Genomic DNA, 20,850 nt, shown 5'->3' with positions numbered 1-20,850 from the left:
AACACAGAAGCACACACTCAGTGTGTGCTCACATGTTCCAAGTTTTGTAAAAAGGTAAAAATGTCAAGATACCACCAAAAATGAAGGAGAATCACATCTCAACTAGTATCTAAAACACTAGAAACTATCGGTAGGACAATTGCAGTAACATGAAACAAAGCCTTGCATACCTACTGTGTGCTTCCTTCTGCCTTCCATTTCCTTCAAGCAATCCTCATTTTTTCAAATAAGAGAGCTGTTCATGTCATACCTGAGGTGAGCTCCATTTTCCTTCATCAAAGACATCTCCCAGAATAAAAACAATATCTGGCTGCAGTAACCACATGGCAGATTGGAAAGATCTCTCCATTTGCCATTCCCTAAAGAGAGAATACATACCCAGTCATCACTGCAAAACCTCTAGATCCTCACGTCATAATACACGAACACGGCCTGACAGGAATGTGAAGATGGCTCCTACACACTATGAAATTCAAATTAGACACTTAGAAACCAGGTTTAAGTGCAGTAGGTGCATCTTACCTGCTGGGTAATTCCACAGCAACACAATCAGAACCGAGTCGTGCAAGAAGTAATACCAGCTTGTTTATTTTTATTCACTACAATTCCATTAAATAACAATTTATTAGAACAGGGAATTATTTAATGTGTTTTACTATGCAATTGTTTCTTCAGCAAAAGTTAACAAGGTTCATATAATGTTAGAATCATACTTTCTTTCAGCATTTTTTTAGACCAAAAAAACATGTCTTTGTGCAGCAGGCATAGGATTGGGTTACCTTTGTTTTTAAATACAATTTTGCTGCCCATTCTTCTACTACAGAAATAAATTTCTACTGGCTTCCTTACCTCTGCAGTTGAAGGTGTTAACAGGTGGGGACATAAAAGTTATCTGGCTCATTTTTAAGGCACTGTAAAAAATAATTACACACTATAAAAGACTGTCTGACCTATCTAAAATGCTCAGGTACCTATACCCACCTGAACAGTGAAGACTGCACCACCTAAGTCCCATTCATTAATGCCTTTATTATCTAGTCCAGGTACAGACTGGCACTCAGAAGCACTATGCCTATTTCTTAAGACTATGGCAACGTTGGTTTTAAACATCTGTCCCATTAGTTACTATTAAAAACTCTAAAAACAGGATAGAGATTCAAAAAATTAAATTACTACCTTCGTAGTTTGTCCAGCCAATGTCCTTTGATTTCACCAAGCAGGTGAGTATCAGCTAAAATTATGGCCTTCAGGACTGAAGCTGAAGTCTCTGTGTTACCTGTGAGAGCTCCACCTTTCACTTCTGGCCATTGACATTGAAAAATTACCACATAGTAAATTAAAAATTCACAAAACATTAACACGGAGCTGACAAAGCACGCAAGTTTCAGCAGGAAACAGATCCTCTTCTTCGAAGGAAGATTCTTCATAGTGGTCAAGCTGGAAGTCAGCATTGCAATACCAGCATAAGAGTCTTTCCCAGTGGCTAAGTTCTCCTCTCCAAGGTGAAAACAGTAAGGTTTTGTCAGAGGACCAAGCGGGGCTTCATATCAGTACAAAATCCCTGTGGAGAAAATACAAAATAAAATATTCATAAAGCCAGCAGTCCCTGCAAAAAGCTACCATGTTGGTTTCCCATCAGCATGAAACCTTTGCTGTAATAAAAATATACATGCACATACCTATGCATATACACAGAATCATCTAGGTTGGAAAACACCTTGAGGTACTTTCCTGAAGAGAATAAATATACCTATTTGTCCAAAATTGCTAATTTGGTCTTCTCCTTCAGAAGCAATGTGGGAAAACAAGCCTTTCCAAGTTGGCAACTATACTGTCATTCCTGCCTTCTTCCACCCTGGATAGTTTGCGGCCCAAAGAGGGAACTTATCCCTTTTAAAACTGTAATTTTATTTTACGCCATTTTAAAGACTAATTTAAAGAAAATGACTTCACTCCAATAACCCACAGCTGTAACAGAGCTCATGGATTGTTTCACTTGTTCACAGACATTCGAGAGAAACTCATTATTTCTGGGTTAAGGAGGCAATACCCCCACAATCACAATTCTGCTTCTGAAGTCCCTCACACAAACACTTTTTCTGTGCCAATGCCTACAAGAAACAAGTATCCCAAATGAGAGGACAGCGATACCAGCCTTACTTTAAGTGAAAATGGAGGTTCCACATGCAACCTCTCCGGGTTTCAATCTGAAGAGCGCTGCAGCTCTGGCAGACCCACTCTTTAAAGGTCAACGGTGTAACAGGGACTGCAGCAGGGCTATCAGGTGTTACTTCACAGGCTCACAAACTTTGAGAGGAAACCACAAAAAGTCTTGTTGCCCTCCCCCTATTTTTGATTACTACAACAGAGAAATTGTAACACGGTACTAAGGTCCTGGATACTGGCAGTTATCGAAGGCAGACGGTGATTAGCAGTCACAAATTAACGTTGTTGCCTAAAGGTGATCAGAACTGTGAACACCGGGTACATTTGAATATTCAGACCCTAAGTCTTAGGAACACTGAGATAAAATTAAAGAGCCATTAATTTTGTGTGGTTCTGTTTTGAAATCCTGGCCACAGTCACATGCTGAACACAGGAACAAAACTCAGCTTGTTTTACTGCCCTACGTCCTAGCCCATTTGATTGATGTTTCACAGAAATCAAAACCGGGTTATCTTTTCTTCTTTTCCCCAACCAAAACCTCTACTTGATAACAGCCACCTATTTTCAAACACGAGCTTCCCATATCAACACTACAAAGTACTTGTTCGAGACAAAGAGCCATTCATCTTCATCATGCAACATTTCCAGTGTGCATTATTTAACATTAGCATGACTAATAGATAATTGCATGTAATTCAGTTCTATCTAAACTTAGTTTTACATGAGAAGGCTACTGGCCAGACATCACAATTTCATGGCACAGAGGAACTACAAATAAAGGCTGATTAACTTCTTTAACATTAATCTCATCTGTATCTGGCAATAAAAATCAATGAGACCTGGTCTGTACATCTCACAACAGGGCAAGACTAAAAAATATCTGTTCAACAGATACAGCAACAAGCACATAGGATGAGTAAATTCGTAACTGTAAGAACCCAATTTCATACAGCCTAATCCTGAACAAACTGTACCCACCCCAGAATTTGGAAGCAGACTTTGGTAGTCCTAAACAGCCTTCTCTCCTAAGAAAAATAGTACTGAATCGCTAGTAACTTACTAAAACCAAAAGCCCTGTGTCCCCATATTCACAGCCCACACAAAGCTTAAAACAAATGCAACCTGTTGTTTTGCTATTGGTGCTACTGCACTTTCTAGTAGATTTTTTTTATATGATTCTTCACTCATCAAATTTCTTCAGAAGCTGTCCAAACAGCTACAGAGCTGCAGCAAAAAGCCACTGTTACAGACCAGAGGGAAATAAAAATCTCCCCTGAAGTCTAATGATCTCGTAAAATACCAATAATAGTAATAATAATAATAAATGCAGTTAGTAGAAAAGAGCTAATCAAAAAACACGCAGAGATGCTGTCGTTTTTGTACACATTCCCCGTCACAGCATGTCTGCTGCTAGCTGTTACGATCCGGGAGTTGTGCCGCAGACAGGGAAGATGTCAGAGGTCTCCCATCTGCACCCGACATTTCCAGCTAAAGGAAAAATAAATCACAAAGTCTGTGAGGCAGAATGAGCTGAAAGACAGCCCCTACTGTCAGCTGATTGAAACATCCATCTGCATAGGTTGTTTCTCCCTCCAGCCTACCTCGCTCTGCCACCTGTGAGCTGATGGCTGCTTGGGTCTGTGGCTGGACATCTCTGCACCCCAAAGTCTGAGCAGTTTAACCAGAAGTGAGCTCGTGCAGCAGCTCTCTCAACCTCACGTACAGGTACACCAGAACTGGAGAGCCACGCGGAAGCAAGCTGTCCTCTTGCACGTGATGGAAAGGTCAGAAATAACACTGTCAGACCGCACACATGCTGCAAGATGGAGCTGTGGTTCAACACGTCGCTGCTGTGGGATAGATCTATTGCTACTCCTCCTCCTAGCACGGCTAGTTTTTAAGATTTGCCTAGAATATGTTTTGTTGCCAGGGCTTAAGGATCTAAGCGATCAGACAAGACTGAACGATTTCTCCACATTTCTTGTTTTAAGGAGGTGGCAGTGGCTTGATGCAATACTGATTTTAAAAGTTTTATGAGCTCATCACGAAGGCAAGATCAAGATTTTCATCCTACTTGCTATTTCAATTGTTTGGGCAACAAACATACTGGAATGGAAAAACTGTGATCTTCACTACCTGGCCAAGAGCAGAACTTTGCCAGCTTGTGGATAAGGAGAACTGCTGATTTAATAATACTGTCAGCAAAGTTTAAACATGCTAGAAGAATAATGTTAAACCACAAAGCTATGGGAAAAAATGCTCAGCTGACTAATGCTCAAGCAAAAGAAGTGTGATGCTTTCCTTCTCCAGCAGCAGCATTTATTTTGCTTATTCACATATCAGATACATTTTTGTACTTAAAACACTTAATCATACATACTACTCCTCCTGTTTTCATCTGTCAAGTTTACTGGCCACACAAACTCTTCTTTCCCTTCTCTATCTCTGTTCAGGACATTATCCAGCTTTAATTTACAAGCGAGCCAAGAATAAAGCAAGGAAAGCATGATACAGTGGCCCACAGACAGACCAGGAAGCAAGTCGCTCAGAGCTTTATCCTTCCTCTTACTTAGTGAATGTATAACTCCGAATACCACATCTTCTTTGATGCCAATTTGTTTATTAATTTACAACTATATAAAACTGTCATCATGTAGGATACAAGAGTCCTAGTCCTAACTCCAGTCAGTCAGTATTTTTATTATAGTAAAGAAGTGGAATTAGGGTATGAATAAGCTCAGTATTCCTAACCTTGTGATAATCTCAAGTTTTCACTCAGTTCTCCCATTGTAACGTCACACAGGTGCATGTTCACAACATTCAGAAAATATAATTCTGGGTATTTGTGTGTGTCACAGAAGTGTCACATAGTTATAAACAGGTTTGGGTTCAAATCCCACAAGCTTTCCCTTTCGAACTCCACACTTGCAAGTGGATTTCTCCTATCATTTCAAGTTTTCTCAACATCTCCCTCTGAAGCAACGTGACATTTCTACCTTCTCAGCTGCAACTCTCAGCATTCACTTCCTTTCAGCACTCCAAACACCAGAGTACTTACTCCTCGCTCTTCGATCAAATAAGAGCTTCTGATGAGTTATTGTTTTGATACTGCAAGACAAGCCTGACCATCTTTTGGAATACATTATTTCCAATTCTGAATCCTAAATCCTTCCTTCAACCACAAATTTTTAACTCCTTGTCATAATTTTTTAAAAAAGTCTCCAAGTGGGGATTTAGCAATCTTTCTTTTAAGACATCCCTTTGTAATAACTTGATGATAGAACTATTTTATGCCTGCATTAGCATATCCTTAGGGCTGAAGTTTGAAAAATAATAAAAGAATACTTTTTTTCCTTAATAGTTTACAGAAAAGGATAACTTTGGAAATTCTTGAAATTGAAATCCAGAAGTTTTATAATTTTCCCATAAACACCCACAACCACTCCTGCAATTAATGGGTTTTATGAGCGTGAAAAAGAGAGTGAGTTTAGAAAATTTAGTTGTAAGTTATACAGACCACAGTTTATTTTAAAACTATATAAGCAAAATCAAATACATAAGATAAAAATAAAACATTTCAGAATAGCTTGCTACATTTAGATCATATTGAATTCATAGTACTATCAAAACATGGTACTAGGTGAACCATGTTAGGTTTCAGTGTTGCAGTAAGTATGAAAAACAGGTAGAAAACCTACTTGCCATCAGATTAATCAGTAGTTACAAATGTGCTGTAAAAGGAAGTCCATACATATCAGTTATTTGTTTCAAGCACTTTTCGTACTGGTTATTCAGTTTGACAGATTCCTGTACTGCATGCTTTAGATCTTCTATCTCTTCAAAAAAACCCTAGGGAAAAAAAAATCACTTTAGTTTCTTTTAAAGACGTTGTCAATAAGAGCTGGTCAGCATTTCAGTTGTTTCCATGTCCAAAGACACTTGATGTTTTTATTTGTGTATGGCCAAGTTATGCAAACACAGCACGCAACAGTCAAGCATATGTAACAATTTAAAACTTTGCACTGAAGAGGCAATGCAAATACAATTTAAATTACTTTAGAGCCCGAAACACGTACCAATAATAGAAAATATGCAAGAGAAGGAAAAAAAAATCTTGATTTATCAAAAGGCTACAAAATAGCAGCCTAAAATGACACGGGGAATAACATCAGAAATTCATCTCTGCAAAAGTATCCTAGAAGCTAGCAACCCAGGAACAGAGCCAGAAACACTGTAGACTCAAAAGACATCTGAAAAAAGGCAGTGAAGCACTGAAACAGAGAGGTTTCCATGAGAGCTGGAATAAGACAACACCAAATAAGACAAAAAGTAACACCCTACATGCAAAAGCCAGCCATTAATAGATAACAGTTTAGAACCGTAAGTACAGCTACACTGTGTTAACGAATTCTACTTCAGATCTATAATTTATGATTGCACTATGCTAAAAAGTTTGATATTCTTATTCAAATGGACAACATTTATGATGCATTATGATAGAGTATCAAACAGATAACTCTATCCAATGGATTCAACTAGTTGAGATAAAAGCAATTTACTATAAAGCAGGGAATGAAAAAGAGCAATATGTAAGGCTACGCAGAATGTAGAGACAGTCCTTTAAGAAACCCATGGAAATTAACCCCTTTGAATGGCAGCCTACATGGTTCACTTCTTCAGACAGATCCTTTTGTAATTATATTACCTCAAATTCGTAACTTAACAAGTATTTCTATCTGTACCTAGTTTAATTAGAAGATAAGCTTTACAGAAATAAACTTCAATTATTATAAGTACTGATGGTCTGTAGCTTAGACAAAACTATTTTCTGTTCAGCTTCCCCAGCTCAAGTCTATTGAGTAAAATTCAAACGCTTTGTAAGAAGCTGTTGGCCGATGCAAGGACAGTAAACAGAATATAATCAGCCAAAACTAGATAGGATCTCTTCATCTTCTCACATAATTTCAAGAATTATCAACTTTTCACCCATTGTCCTCCTTCACCTGTAGGGACGATCTACCATGAAAACTTCATGGCCCTCCCAAAACTTCTGCCACAGGAATAATTTTGATATGTTTAAGTCCACGAGAAAATAGTTCTCTCATTGACATCAAGAGACAACAGAAGTGATAATTTGCCAAAGTATTTTCCCTGGCTGTGAAAATGTTATTTTGAAAGGAAATTGTACAGTTGCCTGCAGTTTCATTTTTAATATCATAATAGAAGACAATCTCTTATGAAGGAAACCAAACTCTCCAAATATGGAAAAAAAAAAAAAAAAAAAAAAGCATCTACAAGAAAATCCATCCGTTTGAAGTAAAATTAAAAAAGGGTATTGTTCTTCTTATTATTCCTCTTTCTTAGCCACGCAGTATTTGATTTTTAAACATATTTTGCTTGATAACAGCATACGTTCAGCCTAGTTTCAAATAAGACCAAAAAGTTAGCTTTTCAAAAATCTCCTGTTCTTAAACTTGTCCTAAAACAAATTACCTTGTCTAATCCAGCTAGTTCATTTTTTAGTGCTCTCCTTTCTGTAGACAACTTTTCATTTTCCTTCTTCAGCTTTTTAATCTCCTTCAGCAACAGCTCTATATTCAAATAACAAAATATAGACTTCAACCATTACAGTCAACCTCCCCCTCACATGAATCATATTACAGCTAAAGAGCTGCCTACGTTTTGTGATATTAGAAAATTATGGTTCAGCTTTTTAAAGTACCTTTTTCATAAAGTGATTTATTCTTAAGAATTGGCCCGGCACATTCCCAGCTACTATGAAAGGTGACAGGATCTGCAAATTGGGTATTTCTGCACAGATTCTTAGAATTTGGGTTATCTTCCTTTAAAAGTTACAAAACATGCATCACAGCTTGATTGCCTTTTTCTGACTTCTGAGAGGGTCACATCAGCCAGCACTGACAGCTCACTTCCTGGGAATTATAACCTACATTATATGATCTCCTCAGGTATTTTGGTTTTTAGTTTTGTTTTTGTTTTTTTTTTTTTTTTTTTAAATGCTTTGAAGCAGAGCAGGCTTGCACCTTAACTTGTGGATTTTGTGATGCAAGGAAGACATGCTCAAACCAATATTGCATGGATTTAATCCCAAGTTTTAAGACTAAAAACAGTTTATCTTGTGGATCATTGTCCGAAAACCAACTAATGGAGTCACTAAGTTTTGTACCTATAGAACTTAACAGAATAAATAATAAACACTACTCATTACAGCCATGCCCTCCCACCCACGATTATACTGACATACTACTTACAGAAAGGGGGGGGGGGGGAAAAGTCAGCAAATATTTATTTTTACCACTAAACCAAATGCAGAACTGGATCCACAGACATTAAAATGGCATCTCATAACCAATGCAAGTTTTTCAAAAATGAAAAACATTTTGGATTTTGCACATTAAAGTGGAGGCAAAAACCTGGAGCATGCCTTTGGATCAGAAATGAAACGCATCCCCTCTGGTGGGCATATTGGAACATCACAGAATTAACTGTACCATTACCTAAATACTTAGTGCAACAGGATTCCTTCTTTTTAGATACATCCTTGCAAGATGTTACTTCTTTCTCTGGAGTTTGACTTCTTTTTCTAGAAACAGCACTGGTTTTCCAAGAAACCTTTTTACGTTCCAATTGCTCAATTCTTTGCCTCTGTTCTTGAAGATTATGCTCGAGCTCATGAATTTTAATCTGTCAAGAAACCGACTTTTTTTTAAAACGCATAGAACAAACAGAGTTCAACTGAGAACAACTGGAAACACATCCTGAATGCAAACCTACATTCATCCAGAAGAGTCTGAAAGAAATAAAGGTGAAGTTTTGCATACAACAGAAGCGTTTTAAAAGACAACTGTTGCTGCGTGCTCACACACAAGAAAGGAGAAATGTACACGAAGATACTAACCCTTTCTCACAATACAGTGTCCTTTTATGGCAGCAACTGCCATCTTCTAAGAAAAAGAAGATATAATCCAGCCATAACAAAAATTCATTTACAAACAAATACACATGAAGCACGTATGCATGATCTCCTAGGAGGAAATTAACTATACTGGTCAGCTGTGATGCTTGATCAATACCTAAAGAGGCAAAGTCTACTTGAGGCAGCTTCTTGGACCACTCCTAGCCACGCAACCCTGCCTTTGCCTCAGTGATGCTATTCTCATTGTAGAGCAAGATGATGGATCTTGCTGCCTAACAGGAAAATATTTGCTTTTTTTGGTTAGCTTGCTGCTGGATTCCTGAAATAAATCACCTCACAAGACACAGAAAAATACCCGGACTGGTGCAACAGGGATAAAACACCTATACAGTAGGTTGGAGGGGTAGGCAGATGATTAAAGAAAAAGCAAGGGAAGAGACCACGTTACAGAAATACCTGAGTTCACTCTCAAAGTGAGCATACAGATTATATCCTATTATCTCGATGGCATGGGAAACAGCAGGAACAAGAATGAGTATGAAAAGAGAAACATGGTCCATTTTGCAAACCTAAGAACTATTTTTCAGTCTACTGAAAAGACTATGTTTATTTGATAACTCCTCCTACAAATTCTACTTACAGTGAGATTTGCAATTGTTTCACTTTGTTCCTGGTTTGTTTTGATTTCTTTAACAAAACGCTTCTGTAGGTTATCATACATCTGTAGTAGTCTAAAACAGAAGAAATGCATAAATGGCAATAACATACGAAAGCCAATGGAACTTTATCACATAAGTATTCTAGATGTCCCAAAGAAAGCATTTGGAATGCGTTTTATGGTAGAGACTCATAATGGACATATTGCTCTGAATGAAGGGTGACCAGCAGCACAGGAGGAATAAGCACTTTAAGAAACTGCATGGCAAGAGGTCTGTATCGATGGCAAAGAGCTGCTTTCACTCAGGCTGAGGACCCTGTTCTTTTCTCCAACCCATATAGCCACACTCAGCACAAACAATTTGTTGAGGGATGACCCATGAGCAAAACAGTGGCAGCAAATTTACAGACATCTATCATGTATGTCACTTCTGCCTGCTAGGAGTATAAAAGACTACTTCTAAAGGATATAAATAAGATTGCTCAAACTAGTTTCTTGGCACCCAACACAAACCCAAGAGACAATGGGAACTCGTAAGGCAGCATCCCCACCTCTCCACTCTACTCCCAACCAATCCTGGCTAGATCACTTGAACGCAGATCTCATTGCTTCTGAGCAAGAGTGAAGGAAACCTATGACACAACGAGTACAAATGGGCAAAAATCGACATAAACCCAATGTTAACATCAGCAGACTTGAAAGATAAATATCACTTTTCCCTTTGATATCATCTTGCATCATTTTCTGCTACACTTATTTTCCACAGTATTTCCTAGCATTCACAGTACACATACCACACTCACGAAGCAACTTATGAATACAAATAGATAGTTTTCCTATTTTATTAAGAATTCAGATAAGAGCTGGCATTCACACTAAGTTATGACTACACACCCCAAGCACAGAGTAACTTTGTAAAATAACACAATGATGAGAGAAAAAGCAAAGTTAGGTTATCTTATGTGCAACCTAATACGAAACAATACCTAATTCCAGCACTAGTTTCAAATAGCTCAGACATCTTCAACATAAGCATCTAATTAGGCACTCAGTTCAAGCCCAGAGCTAGACATTCAGCCATCCTACATAGTTCTTGAGGACAGACTGATATCCTGTAAGGTAATTTAAAAAATAATAATAAAACAGGCATTCTGCAGCCACCTAAAGGGAACACTAGAAACAGTGCACCTCGATCTCAAGCAGTATGGGCTGCCTCTATCTATGCAAGATCCACAGCCAGGAATTTATTCCTGTATATGGACAAGAGCCTTTGAAAGAATGCAGCAGCCTGTTATGTACATTTGATGTAGCAGGCCTAATTGCTACAATGTTTTTACAATGTTTTGATATACATTTTCTTAAAACAAAAACGTTTCTTTTTCATCAAAAAAAAAAAAAACTGCTCCTAAAGTTTATATTTAACATCAGTTGGCAAACCAATAGTGTCTCACTTCTAAAGTCAATTAAGACTGAAATATAGCACCACGTGTGTGGCTTATTTAGAAAGTCTATGGATTTTTGTATACATATAAAATCGAGCTACATAAAATGAGCTATGGAAGCTCCCACAGAAGAGAAAAATCTATATAATTTAGAGTATTAAAAATCTACCCAGAAAGTCACATACGCAGTCTATGCGTGTATACATGAAACACATACATACATGAAAGATCTTACAATTTTTCTCAATGAAAAATTTGTCAAAAAAATCCATTTTGCTCTTCGTTCAGTGCTATTTTCAAGTTTAATTTAAGATTTAGTATTTTCTTTAAGAAATGTAAATAAAATAATTTTCCAATCTGTTTCAAAGGAAAAAATCAGCTTCCAGGGAAGTTGACAAGAAGTCTGTTGACTCAACCACGAGCACCATATTCTATCCTACAAAGAATAATGCGTTTAAGTCTGTGAAGAAACTATTTGCAAGAACTCACCTGACACTTTCACCTTCTAGATTAAGATCCTTGCTGTATCCACTTTTATGCCATAAGTGTGTTTCTGTTTGAACCTGAACACTTAATCAAAATAAACATATCTTAATAAAATGAGATTTTACAAATTTAATTGGAACCATATAAAGCAACTGAAAAAGTCTAAATTACTTTTCATCTTGATTTTACAATAGAGATTCAGGCAGGATTATAAACACACCAAATTTTAACTTGAAAAATTTTGTAAAAAAAAATTTATGTAAATCCTGGCAGGACACTTTTCAGAACAGTAGATCTACAGTTTTTCAGGTACTCAGGGTCACAGCTTCCAAGTCTTTTAAACAGTACCAATGCTCTTTAACTCTCTTACCACTCACTGTTCATTGGCAAAATACACTAAAACTCTTTAGCTAGACACAGAGAGCATGATGGCTAAGCAGGGCTATTACTTATTGATATTAAAACCGTTTGTTTTACTACAGCAATGGCAATTTTACACAGGCATCCTTCACTCCTTTACCTGCCTCCAGCACTGTCCTTCCCCCCCATCCTGTTCATAAACAGTAGCTCAAAGCGTGCAGAGCAGACAAGGCCCAGTGCATCTGAGGAATCACAACATGCAAGTCTTGAAATCTCACACTTCTTCTGACCCAAATAGGAAACACCAATTTTACAATTAATCCTTACTCTCTGCTCGTGACATAGTCACGCATTAACTGCTGCAGACGCAGTTTTTCTTGAACCTGAGCCAGGTTCTTTTCCAGCTCCTTATTTCTCGTTTGCAGCTTTCTCAGCTTCTTGAGTAAGCGTTCGTTTTCGTCGCTGAGCTGAAAGGCAGGAGAGGCAGAAAAGAAAAAACAAGCAACGTGCTCAGATCACGTATTTACGGGACAGATAACACTCCCGATTAAAAGTCTCTCTTGCGAGTTTTGCTACGTTTACCAGGAGCTGTATAAATATATATTAAAAAATAAAAAATAAAAAAATAAAAAAATAATTAAAAAAAAAAAAAAACATAAAAACATAAAAAAAGAGAAGTAATTGGCTTCAAACTTGATACTGAGCTCACCTGCAGGCAGCGGTGGGCCGGCGGCAGCGCCATGGCCGCGGTCGCCATGGGCAACGGCGGGGCCCTGCGGCGGGCACGGCCCTGAGGCGGCCGCGGCTCCTGTGGTGTTGACCGATATTAGGGACTTTTTTGTCCTTTATTTTTTCGCGTGTGTGTGTATTTGGCATGTGGTGTTCGTGGAGGAGCAAGCCCTGAGCACCTGGGGGGAAATGGCGTGGCCAGGCGCTGGCAGCTGCCAGGCCTGCTGCCCCTGAGGGTTTCTTCATGGCCCCATAATTAATAGACGAACCACTCCTAATTTTGGGGGCCCCTGACAAACCGCCTTGTCCCCAAGAAGCCTGACAATAAAACTGCTACTCTGATCAGCTACTAGTATTGCTGAACCACCCCTTGAAACGTAGTGCTGTAATAACTACAAAGTCTTTTACTGAGGAAAAAAAAAAAAAAAAAACTGGACGTAAACGTCTACAGTAGCAGTACAAAGACCAAAAAAAAAATAGAAAAAAAAAGGGGAGAGGGGACATAATAGACCTCAAGCTGAACACAGGCCAGCAGTGCCATGGTGGTAAGGTCCTGCGGAGTCCAGAAAACAGGAATAAAAATGACATGAGGCAGAAAATAAAGAGTATCATAAAGGGTTGAAGTAATGGTTTAGTCAAGAAAGCAGACTGCCAAGAATCCTTGTCACTCTCTTTTTAATCTTTGGTTATTGCAATGGATGGTAATAACAGTTCCTTATATCCTCTACAGGAAGGATGAGCAGAAATAAAGTTGCTTTCAAACAGAGATTATTTCAGTTGGGTGGCAGGGAAACATCCCTTAACATAAAGGCAGAAAAAATTGTGTACTTCTCCCTCCTTCACCACAGGTTTTCACAAACGGACCAGGGACCAACATTTCAATGATTCTGTTACTAACTTTAAAGAGTAAGCTTAGAAGAAGAGAACACCCATCTATAATTCTGATATTTTGCAAAATTACTTTTTAAAATGACTATTTCAAAAATAACGACAAAGGGAAGCCACAGAACAAGGCAGCATGGTGAAGAATGATCAGCACAGTGGTCCCCGATGCATCCAACATAGCAGTACCTCATAGTGTGAGTACGATAACTATTTTTTCCTCAACACTGGGAACGTCAGGAGTAGTCAAAATTGATAGTCATAATACTATAGAAAGCAAGGCCATTTGAATATGGTTATTTTATAAAGAACATGCAAGCATTGTTATGATTTATATTCTTATAATCCCAAGGGTTTGGGATATTTTTAATACTACTGGTGGAGCACTAAAACAAGAGGAGGAAGCACAGATGGATTAAGGCAGGGCTTCCACAGAAACTAGAGCAGGCATGGAAGGTGCAGCACTGGGCAGAACTCAGGCAGCATCGTAGATAGGTCAGAAGTAGCAAAGCAAATGGGCTCACAGTATGTCTTGGGTCATTCTCATACGTGCAATCTGCAGACCCTTTTTCTTTGACCCTTCCACAAACACAGTAAATAGGAGCAGACAACAATGCAGCAGCTACGCACGCTTTTTAAGATCCAAGTATTTTCAGAACTTAAAATGTTACAAGCAGAACATCTCTCTTCTATGGACTGGAAACCAACATGCAGAAAACTAGGGAAACGAGTGAAGAGAGCTAAAAGGGAAGCCAGAACTCTTGATTTCTGACTGAGAAAACAAGCTACGGAGCCTCCCTCTGTCCTGCTTTTCCAGAGCTGGTGTGGGAATCGAAGATAGATGGATGAAGATGATGACAGCCAGGTCTATGACAGCCGGAACTATGCAGCTAGACCTGGCAAGGAGCCTACGTAAGATTCAAATTTTAATCAAACAAGCACTGGTTTAAATGAAAAAAAACAAACAAAAAAAAACTTTTTCTATCTTCAAACTCTTGGAAAAAGCTTCAGCTGAATCTCTTGTAGGTTCATGCACACTATGAGCAAACACTTTCAAAAGCGATCACTGATTCTGGGTGGCTCCACTTCAAAGCAAGCATCCATTCCTCCAAATTAAAGATACTCAATAGATCTACAAAAATGGCCCAAGGCTAGGTAACACGAGACATCAGATATCAAAGCATTCAAAATCAAAAGATAATGTTAGCCTGCATGTATATACAAACAATAAATGGATTTTCTGTACTTCATTAGGAAACAATCATTTTCCAGAGATTAGCAATACGCAATTTTTTAAAAACTTGTCAGTAACTGTATGAAATGCCATCAAAATACTTACTTTTCATTGTAAATAATTACAGCAGAAGCATTTCCCTGCGCTGTTACTCAAGCAGTTTGTTGAACATATTCCTTTTTCCTTGCATTTCTGTTTCTAACTCAGCTTGGTTTGAACTGAGACACATTTCATGCTGGCACACACAAATGACAATGTCATTGATTCCAGTGGTGTTGAGCCCACTACTTATTGCCAAGCGGCAGGAATGTGACCCGTAGCATTTTTTCAGCTGCATGTGCACCAAAATCATTGATTTAATTTGTCAGAAAATCTCTGAGCGCAGGATTACTTGATGCAACCCCATGATAACTCCAAGCACAGCCTTTTTTTCCACACAGATTAAAGGACAGCGTATGTCATTTTGACCCTCGCAAGACTAGCCTCATGAGATTTTCCAGGAATTAAATTCTCCTGTGAAAATCTACATGCCTTTGGAAAAACACGTAGAAATTTAATGTATTGGGTTCACATGGCAAGGTTTTGGTAGCAGGGGAACTGCAGGGGTGGCCTTTGTGAGCAGCGCCCAGCAGCTGCCCCATGTGAGATCAGAGCCAGCTCCAGCCGGCTCCAAAGGGACCTGCTGCTGGCCAGAGCTGAGCCAGGGAGTGAGGCTCGTTGGGCCTTTGGGAAAGAAGATTTAGGAAAGGGAAAAAAACTGCTGTGCAACTGCAGCTGGGAGAGAGGGGTGAGAAGCAGCCCTGTAGACCCCAAGGTCAGTGCAGAAGGAGGGCAGGAGGTGCTCCAGCGCTGGACCAGCAGTTCCCCTGCGGCCTGTGGAGAGGCCCCTGGTGGAGCAGGCTGTCCCGTGGGAGGGACCCCACGTGGAGCAGGGGTAGAGAGCGACCCTGAAGGAAAAGCGGAGACAAAGCACTAGGGAATGACCACAGCCCCCATTCCCTATTCCCCGGGGCTGCTCAGGGGGAGGAGGAAGAAAAGGGTAGATGGGGGAGAGGTGTTTTTAATTTGCTTTTAGTTTCTCAATGTTCTGGTCTGGTAGTGCAGGGATAGGGAGGTGATCGTCCCCCTGTACTCGGGTCTGGTGAGGCCGCACCTCGAGTACTGTGTTCAGTTTTGGGCCCTCGCTACAAGAAGGACATGGAGGTGCTCGAGCAAGTCCAGAGAAGGGCAATGAAGCTGGTGAGGGGCCTGGAGAACAAGTCCTATGAGGAGCGGCTGAGGGAGCTGGGCTTGTTCAGCCTGGAGAAGAGGAGGCTCAGGGGTGACCTTATCGCTCTCTATAGGTACCTCAAGGGAGGCTGTAGCGAGGTGGGGGTTGGCCTGTTCTCCCACGTGCCTGGTGACAGGACGAGGGGGAATGGGCTAAAGTTGCGCCAGGGGAGTTTTAGGTTAGATGTTAGGAAGAACTTCTTTACCGAAAGGGTTGTGAGGCACTGGAACAGGCTGCCCAGGGAAGTGGTGGAGTCACCATCCCTGGAAGCCTTTAAAAGACGTTTAGATGTAGAGCTTAGGGATATGGTTTAGTGGGGACTGCTAGCGTTAGGTCAGAGGTTGGACTCGATGGTCTTGAGGTCTCTTCCAACCTAGAAATTCTGTGATTCTGGGATTCTGTGATCATGGCACAACCTCAAACCGATGGGCCAACGTTGGGGTAGGAAAGGCCCCCATCTTGTTTTGAACTTGGATCTGAAAGCAATAACCCAGCTTTCATTCAGGAACCTTCCCTCAAACAGGGAGAAGAAGCAGTCTGGCTTTCCTGAGCCACGGCACAACCACAAGATGGGAGATAAATAATATAAAACTGAGAGCTAAATAATACGAAGTTCAGAATTCCATTCAAAAGTTGAACAGTATGTCCCGCACGTCAAGAGAAAAAGCACAAAAACATGGTTGGATTTGCAGAATTAAAAGCAATGAATCTTTTCTCATAATACATAAGAATAAGAGGACATCAATTTAGCCTTTAAGTTGAAAAAGCCAAACGGAGGTAACACTTTTTATACAAAATTAGGCTACAGAAACTAAGGCAGAGACTGTCTGCCACTTCTGCCCTCGAGGCCAGGAGAAAATACCCGCACCTTATTCTACACTCAGAGATATCTAGGAAAAACAGTAACAGCTCAGGACTGTATTACCTTGTCCCCAGATCTCCCTCTGGAGAGGAAAACCACCTTTCAGTGGAGAATCAAAGGCAATCACACCCCAGGAAAGCTATCTCAGCCGTCCTTCCTGGAAGGGAAAATTTCCCGGAGTGACTGAACCAGCTTGAAAACACCGAAGGAGGCCCTTTCACCATTATCTGTCAGATCTTGAAGCCAAAATCTTGATTTCCACACTAATGAGCTCCCAGAACAGATTTGAAGGCCACGTTCTGCTGGAGAATTTTTGTTAATTTGTGGCAGGAGGGAGAATGTGCACTCCCCGAGCAGTGATCTCGGGGCCTCCTGCTTGTAGAGAAGAAAGGCCGTCAGGATGTGACTCTGAATGACAGAAAGGAAACACAGGAAACAACTAACACACCACAGAGAACAGTGCAGACCAGAGCCACTAATGAGCAGACCAGAGTCACTAATGAGCATTATGAGAAACGGTGCCAACGTCGGAAACTCCTAATTGTTTCTGATGGAGCAGAACTGGCATCTGCACAGTTCTTCAGGGGAATCCAGCAAGAAACGAGAACATCTCCTTACAATTTACCTTCCCTTCTTGTATTCCCAAGATGAAACAAAAAGCTGGGCCAAGTAACCTCTTTATCAGCTATCAAATCTATTCACTGCAATACGGCCATTACACAAAACTACTACAGTACCGTAGCACTCTGCACAAACAAGAGGTTTCTCATCATCAGGTTGCCTCTTACAGGCAGGCCATCAGCCTCAAACTTCATTCTTCGTGGGATACTGAGAGGAGCTCCAGGGAAAAGGGCTGAAAACAGTAAACAACAATTTTATGTGACTAATCCGATATAATCCTATGCTGTGTAAAAAGACCATCTGTACGGAATCACACTGAAGTGCTTTAATAACAGTGCAGCAAGCCCCTGGCTGTCACGCTGAGGAAATGCTCTTTCACACCATCAGGCTAATAATTCCAAAAGATTACTTCCCTTTCCCCCCCCTCCCCTCTCTGTTTTTATTAAAGCTGTTAGTCACTTGCTCTCCCGTTTAATTTCCTATTAAGAGATCATCCATCAGGCCCATGAAGTGACAGCTGCGTGTGTTTGAAGACATCTGTGGCTTCCACGGCGCTGGCTGGTGAGCCAGAGGAGGTCACTCTCCCTTTCTGTAAAAACTCCAACAAATGGGATTGCATCACCGCAGCGTGCAATTACTGTCAAAAAAGAGAATGGGGAACTGTCGGCTGAGGCATAATTAAACCAATTTCAGCTGCAGCAGCTTCCCTTCCGAGTGACCCTGCTTTTGGTAGCGCAGACCGGGCTGGCTGTGGGACAGGCTGGATCTCCGGGTGGCACAGCCAGCGGCCCCACCGAGAAATACCGTGTGACAGTGTAGAAATGGAAACGAAAGAGAATACCACACGGTACACCCGCTAGGTAACACGCAAGTCAATAAGGGCTTCACAGCCTGTGAGAAAAGGAAATCCAGGTTTACACTCTGCTCTCCGTTTTGTAACAGGTTTTCCCCTCTGTTGAGCGTCCTGGGTCTCGGGGAAGGAAACCCGACCTCTGCAAGAACCAGGTCAAGGCTGGGAAGAATTCAGACCGACGAAGCACCAGTATTTCTAGTTCACCTAGGATGAGTCTACAGCAAGTCGAGGAGATGAAACGCGTGGCGCGTGTGTGTGTGTGTCGATTATGAAAGGCATGTGAGGGGAACTGGCTAGCACTTAGGGTTATGAAAGATCAGAGGTTACGAAAGAGCTTGGCAGCTACGAAAGGTGAGCCACGAGCCTGATCCAGCAGGCAGAGAGCAACTGCAGCTTACCCTGAACCACACGGATGTTCAGCAGCACCTGGCAGCTCACGCTGCCCTGCAGGTCTAGACAAAGGAAGGTTTGAAAAAACTTCAGGACAGTAGTCAGAAAGCAGTCACCACTGAATAGAAGGATGAAGAGAAGTATTGCCATCTCTTCATAAGACTTACAGGCAACAATATTTTTTGCAAAGTACTTCGAAGGGTCTTAATATAATAGCTGCAGTCAGTAATTTTCTTAGTACTCTTCTTGGCTTTTTAGTTTCGTTTTCCAATCTTTTACCACAACTGGAATGAATTTGTAAAATCCGAGGGTTCATTCAGTTGTTATTTTAGCCTTTGAAATTCAGTCTTCTGTGACCCTTTTACTAATATTCTACCACCAGAGGGAAAAGAAAGTTGGGGAAGTTTTACAGAGCCAGATGGAATCGCTCATTTTCCAAGTGCCACTCACATTACTTACAGAGAACTTCCTCCTGCTTGGAAAAATATTGAGAAGAGCACTTTCCCCTCTTTGCAACAGTATCTCCCTGTGCCACTGACTTCCTACAACCATCCCTAGTGAGGGTATTTCTGCATCCCGCCTACTGTACTGTCATTCACACTGCCCTGTTTGTAAAGCACAAGTTAAAGAGATGTTTCAGATAGCAGCCTAACCACAACAAACTCCAAATGTTGCAGCAGGTCTGAGACACGAGAGAGGAAGCCATCTGCTCTGCATCACAGTAACATCCACTCAGCTTCTGCGGAAGGTACACGCTGTTTTACCGTTGGCCAAAACGGTAACTAAAAGTTGCTATTTAATGGAAAAAGTGAGAAAACACAGATGCTCTACCACGGTCTGAGATGCTTCTTAGAATGCAAAGCCATAGGTAGCTACAGGTTTTCTTTTTTACCAAGTTAAGGCTGTTTTCACTACATCTCACCAGTTTGTTAGTGCCCCAGCACAGAGGCTCTCTTGGCCAGGTCCTGAAGTCACTTCAAGCTGTGCTGAGCACAGCACCAATAAAAGGCCCAAATTTCTAAAACCTGGAGGTAACTGAGTTTAGGGAAGAATCCAGAGCGATTCTATTCCAAATTATATGATGTTTATAGGGCTATAGCACTTAGCGAACTGATCTTATATAAGGATACGAGGTCTGAGGAAACAAGACTTAGAAACAGCACAATAAGCAAAAGGATCGACAAGTGTTTGGTAACGATTCCTTCAAGCAAAAAAATCATAATATCACACCTTAAGTGAACTTAAGCTTAGGGTATTGGTTAATTTACATTCTAAGAGTTCGTTGCTGGTTTGCTTTTTAGGAAAGGGGGGTACAAGGCGTTTTGCTAAGTAGACTGACAGGGTTGCTGTCTTTGCGGCACCCACTGCCACAGTGCAGCTTAGAAATTTAAAGAATGAATTCCTGCACCACAATCCATGGAGGTTTGGGCATTTATTTTTTGCCTCCTTGCCCTTCCTGGTGCCACTTCTCCCCTCACGCCGGCTCCCTCTCCCCTCAGCACCAGCCCCGCGTCGCCCCCTGCCCCCAGGCGGGTTTCCCCCCCCCCCTCCCCGATAAGGATCGCGCCCTGTCTCCCTCACACAACCCCCAGCCGGTGCAGGCGACCCAGAGAGCTGCCGAGGGCAGCAAAACGCCGCCCATTTAGCCTAGGGCAGCAAAACCGGGCCGGGAGACTCGGCTGGGCTCGGGGCTCCCAGCGCAGCGCGGCGCCGCTGCAGGCCCGGCGGCGGCCATGTCAGGCGGGGCGGGACGGGGACGGTGATGGCGGTGGGGGGGGGGGGGGAGCCGGGCAGCCCCCACAAGCCGCCCCATAGAGCACCCCCAGCCCCTCTCCGCCCTCCTGGGGCTCACCTCAAATGAGGGGCCAGCTGCCTCTGCCCGCCTTCCCCCGGCAGCCGCCGCTCCCTCGGCTGGGGCGGTGCTGGGGCTGCGAGTGACAGCGCCCTCCTCCTCCTCCTC

The 20,850-nt window shown here is 41.4% G+C and overlaps 2 protein-coding genes across 5 annotated transcripts in view; both read right to left on the bottom strand.

The window, feature by feature from the left end:
• MPPE1 (metallophosphoesterase 1) overlaps nt 1-20,842 on the bottom strand; it is a 27,905-nt gene extending 7,063 nt beyond the window's left edge. The window contains exons 1-4 of one of the 4 annotated variants that reach the window (XM_084511097.1): nt 20,743-20,831; nt 5,865-6,015; nt 1,177-1,561; nt 251-359 (exon numbers count right to left, since the gene is read on the bottom strand). In XM_084511097.1, coding sequence (XP_084367223.1) covers nt 251-359; nt 1,177-1,451 — 384 coding nt within the window. In that variant the 5' untranslated portion in view covers nt 1,452-1,561; nt 5,865-6,015; nt 20,743-20,831. Of the gene's footprint in view, nt 1-250; nt 360-1,176; nt 1,562-5,864; nt 6,016-17,089; nt 17,106-20,742 lie in introns of those variants that run through there. The other 3 variants (XM_084511098.1, XM_084511095.1, XM_084511096.1) reach the window with 3 other exon arrangements.
• On the bottom strand, nt 8,850-16,035 carry LOC311432619 (uncharacterized protein). The gene is made up of 5 exons (XM_084511102.1): nt 12,759-16,035; nt 12,377-12,516; nt 11,693-11,773; nt 9,744-9,834; nt 8,850-8,977 (listed from the first exon to the last, which is right to left on the bottom strand). Exons 1-5 carry the CDS (start codon nt 12,804-12,806, stop codon nt 8,894-8,896), a joined length of 444 nt encoding a protein of 147 aa, XP_084367228.1. The 5' UTR covers nt 12,807-16,035; the 3' UTR covers nt 8,850-8,893.
• Nucleotides 20,843-20,850: the final 8 nt, after the last annotated feature.

The sequence above is a fragment of the Aythya ferina genome (genome assembly GCF_964211825.1).
Source record: "Aythya ferina genome assembly, chromosome: 2".
NCBI lineage: Eukaryota > Metazoa > Chordata > Aves > Anseriformes > Anatidae > Aythya > Aythya ferina.
This window is presented reverse-complemented; position numbering and strand designations above follow the sequence as displayed.

What these genes read in the sequence shown, in the direction of transcription:
- LOC311432619 (XM_084511102.1), bottom strand. Translation starts at nt 12,806, where the DNA reads ATGGCGACCGCGGCCATGGCGCTGCCGCCGGCCCACCGCTGCCTGCAG. An exon ending in CGGCCCACCGCTGCCTGCAG is followed by an intron (nt 12,517 to 12,758) that starts GTGAGCTCAGTA and finishes CCTGCCTTTCAG; the next exon opens with CTCAGCGACGAAAACGAACG. An exon ending in CTAGAAGGTGAAAGTGTCAG is followed by an intron (nt 9,835 to 11,692) that starts GTGAGTTCTTGC and finishes CTTCTGTTTTAG; the next exon opens with ACTACTACAGATGTATGATA.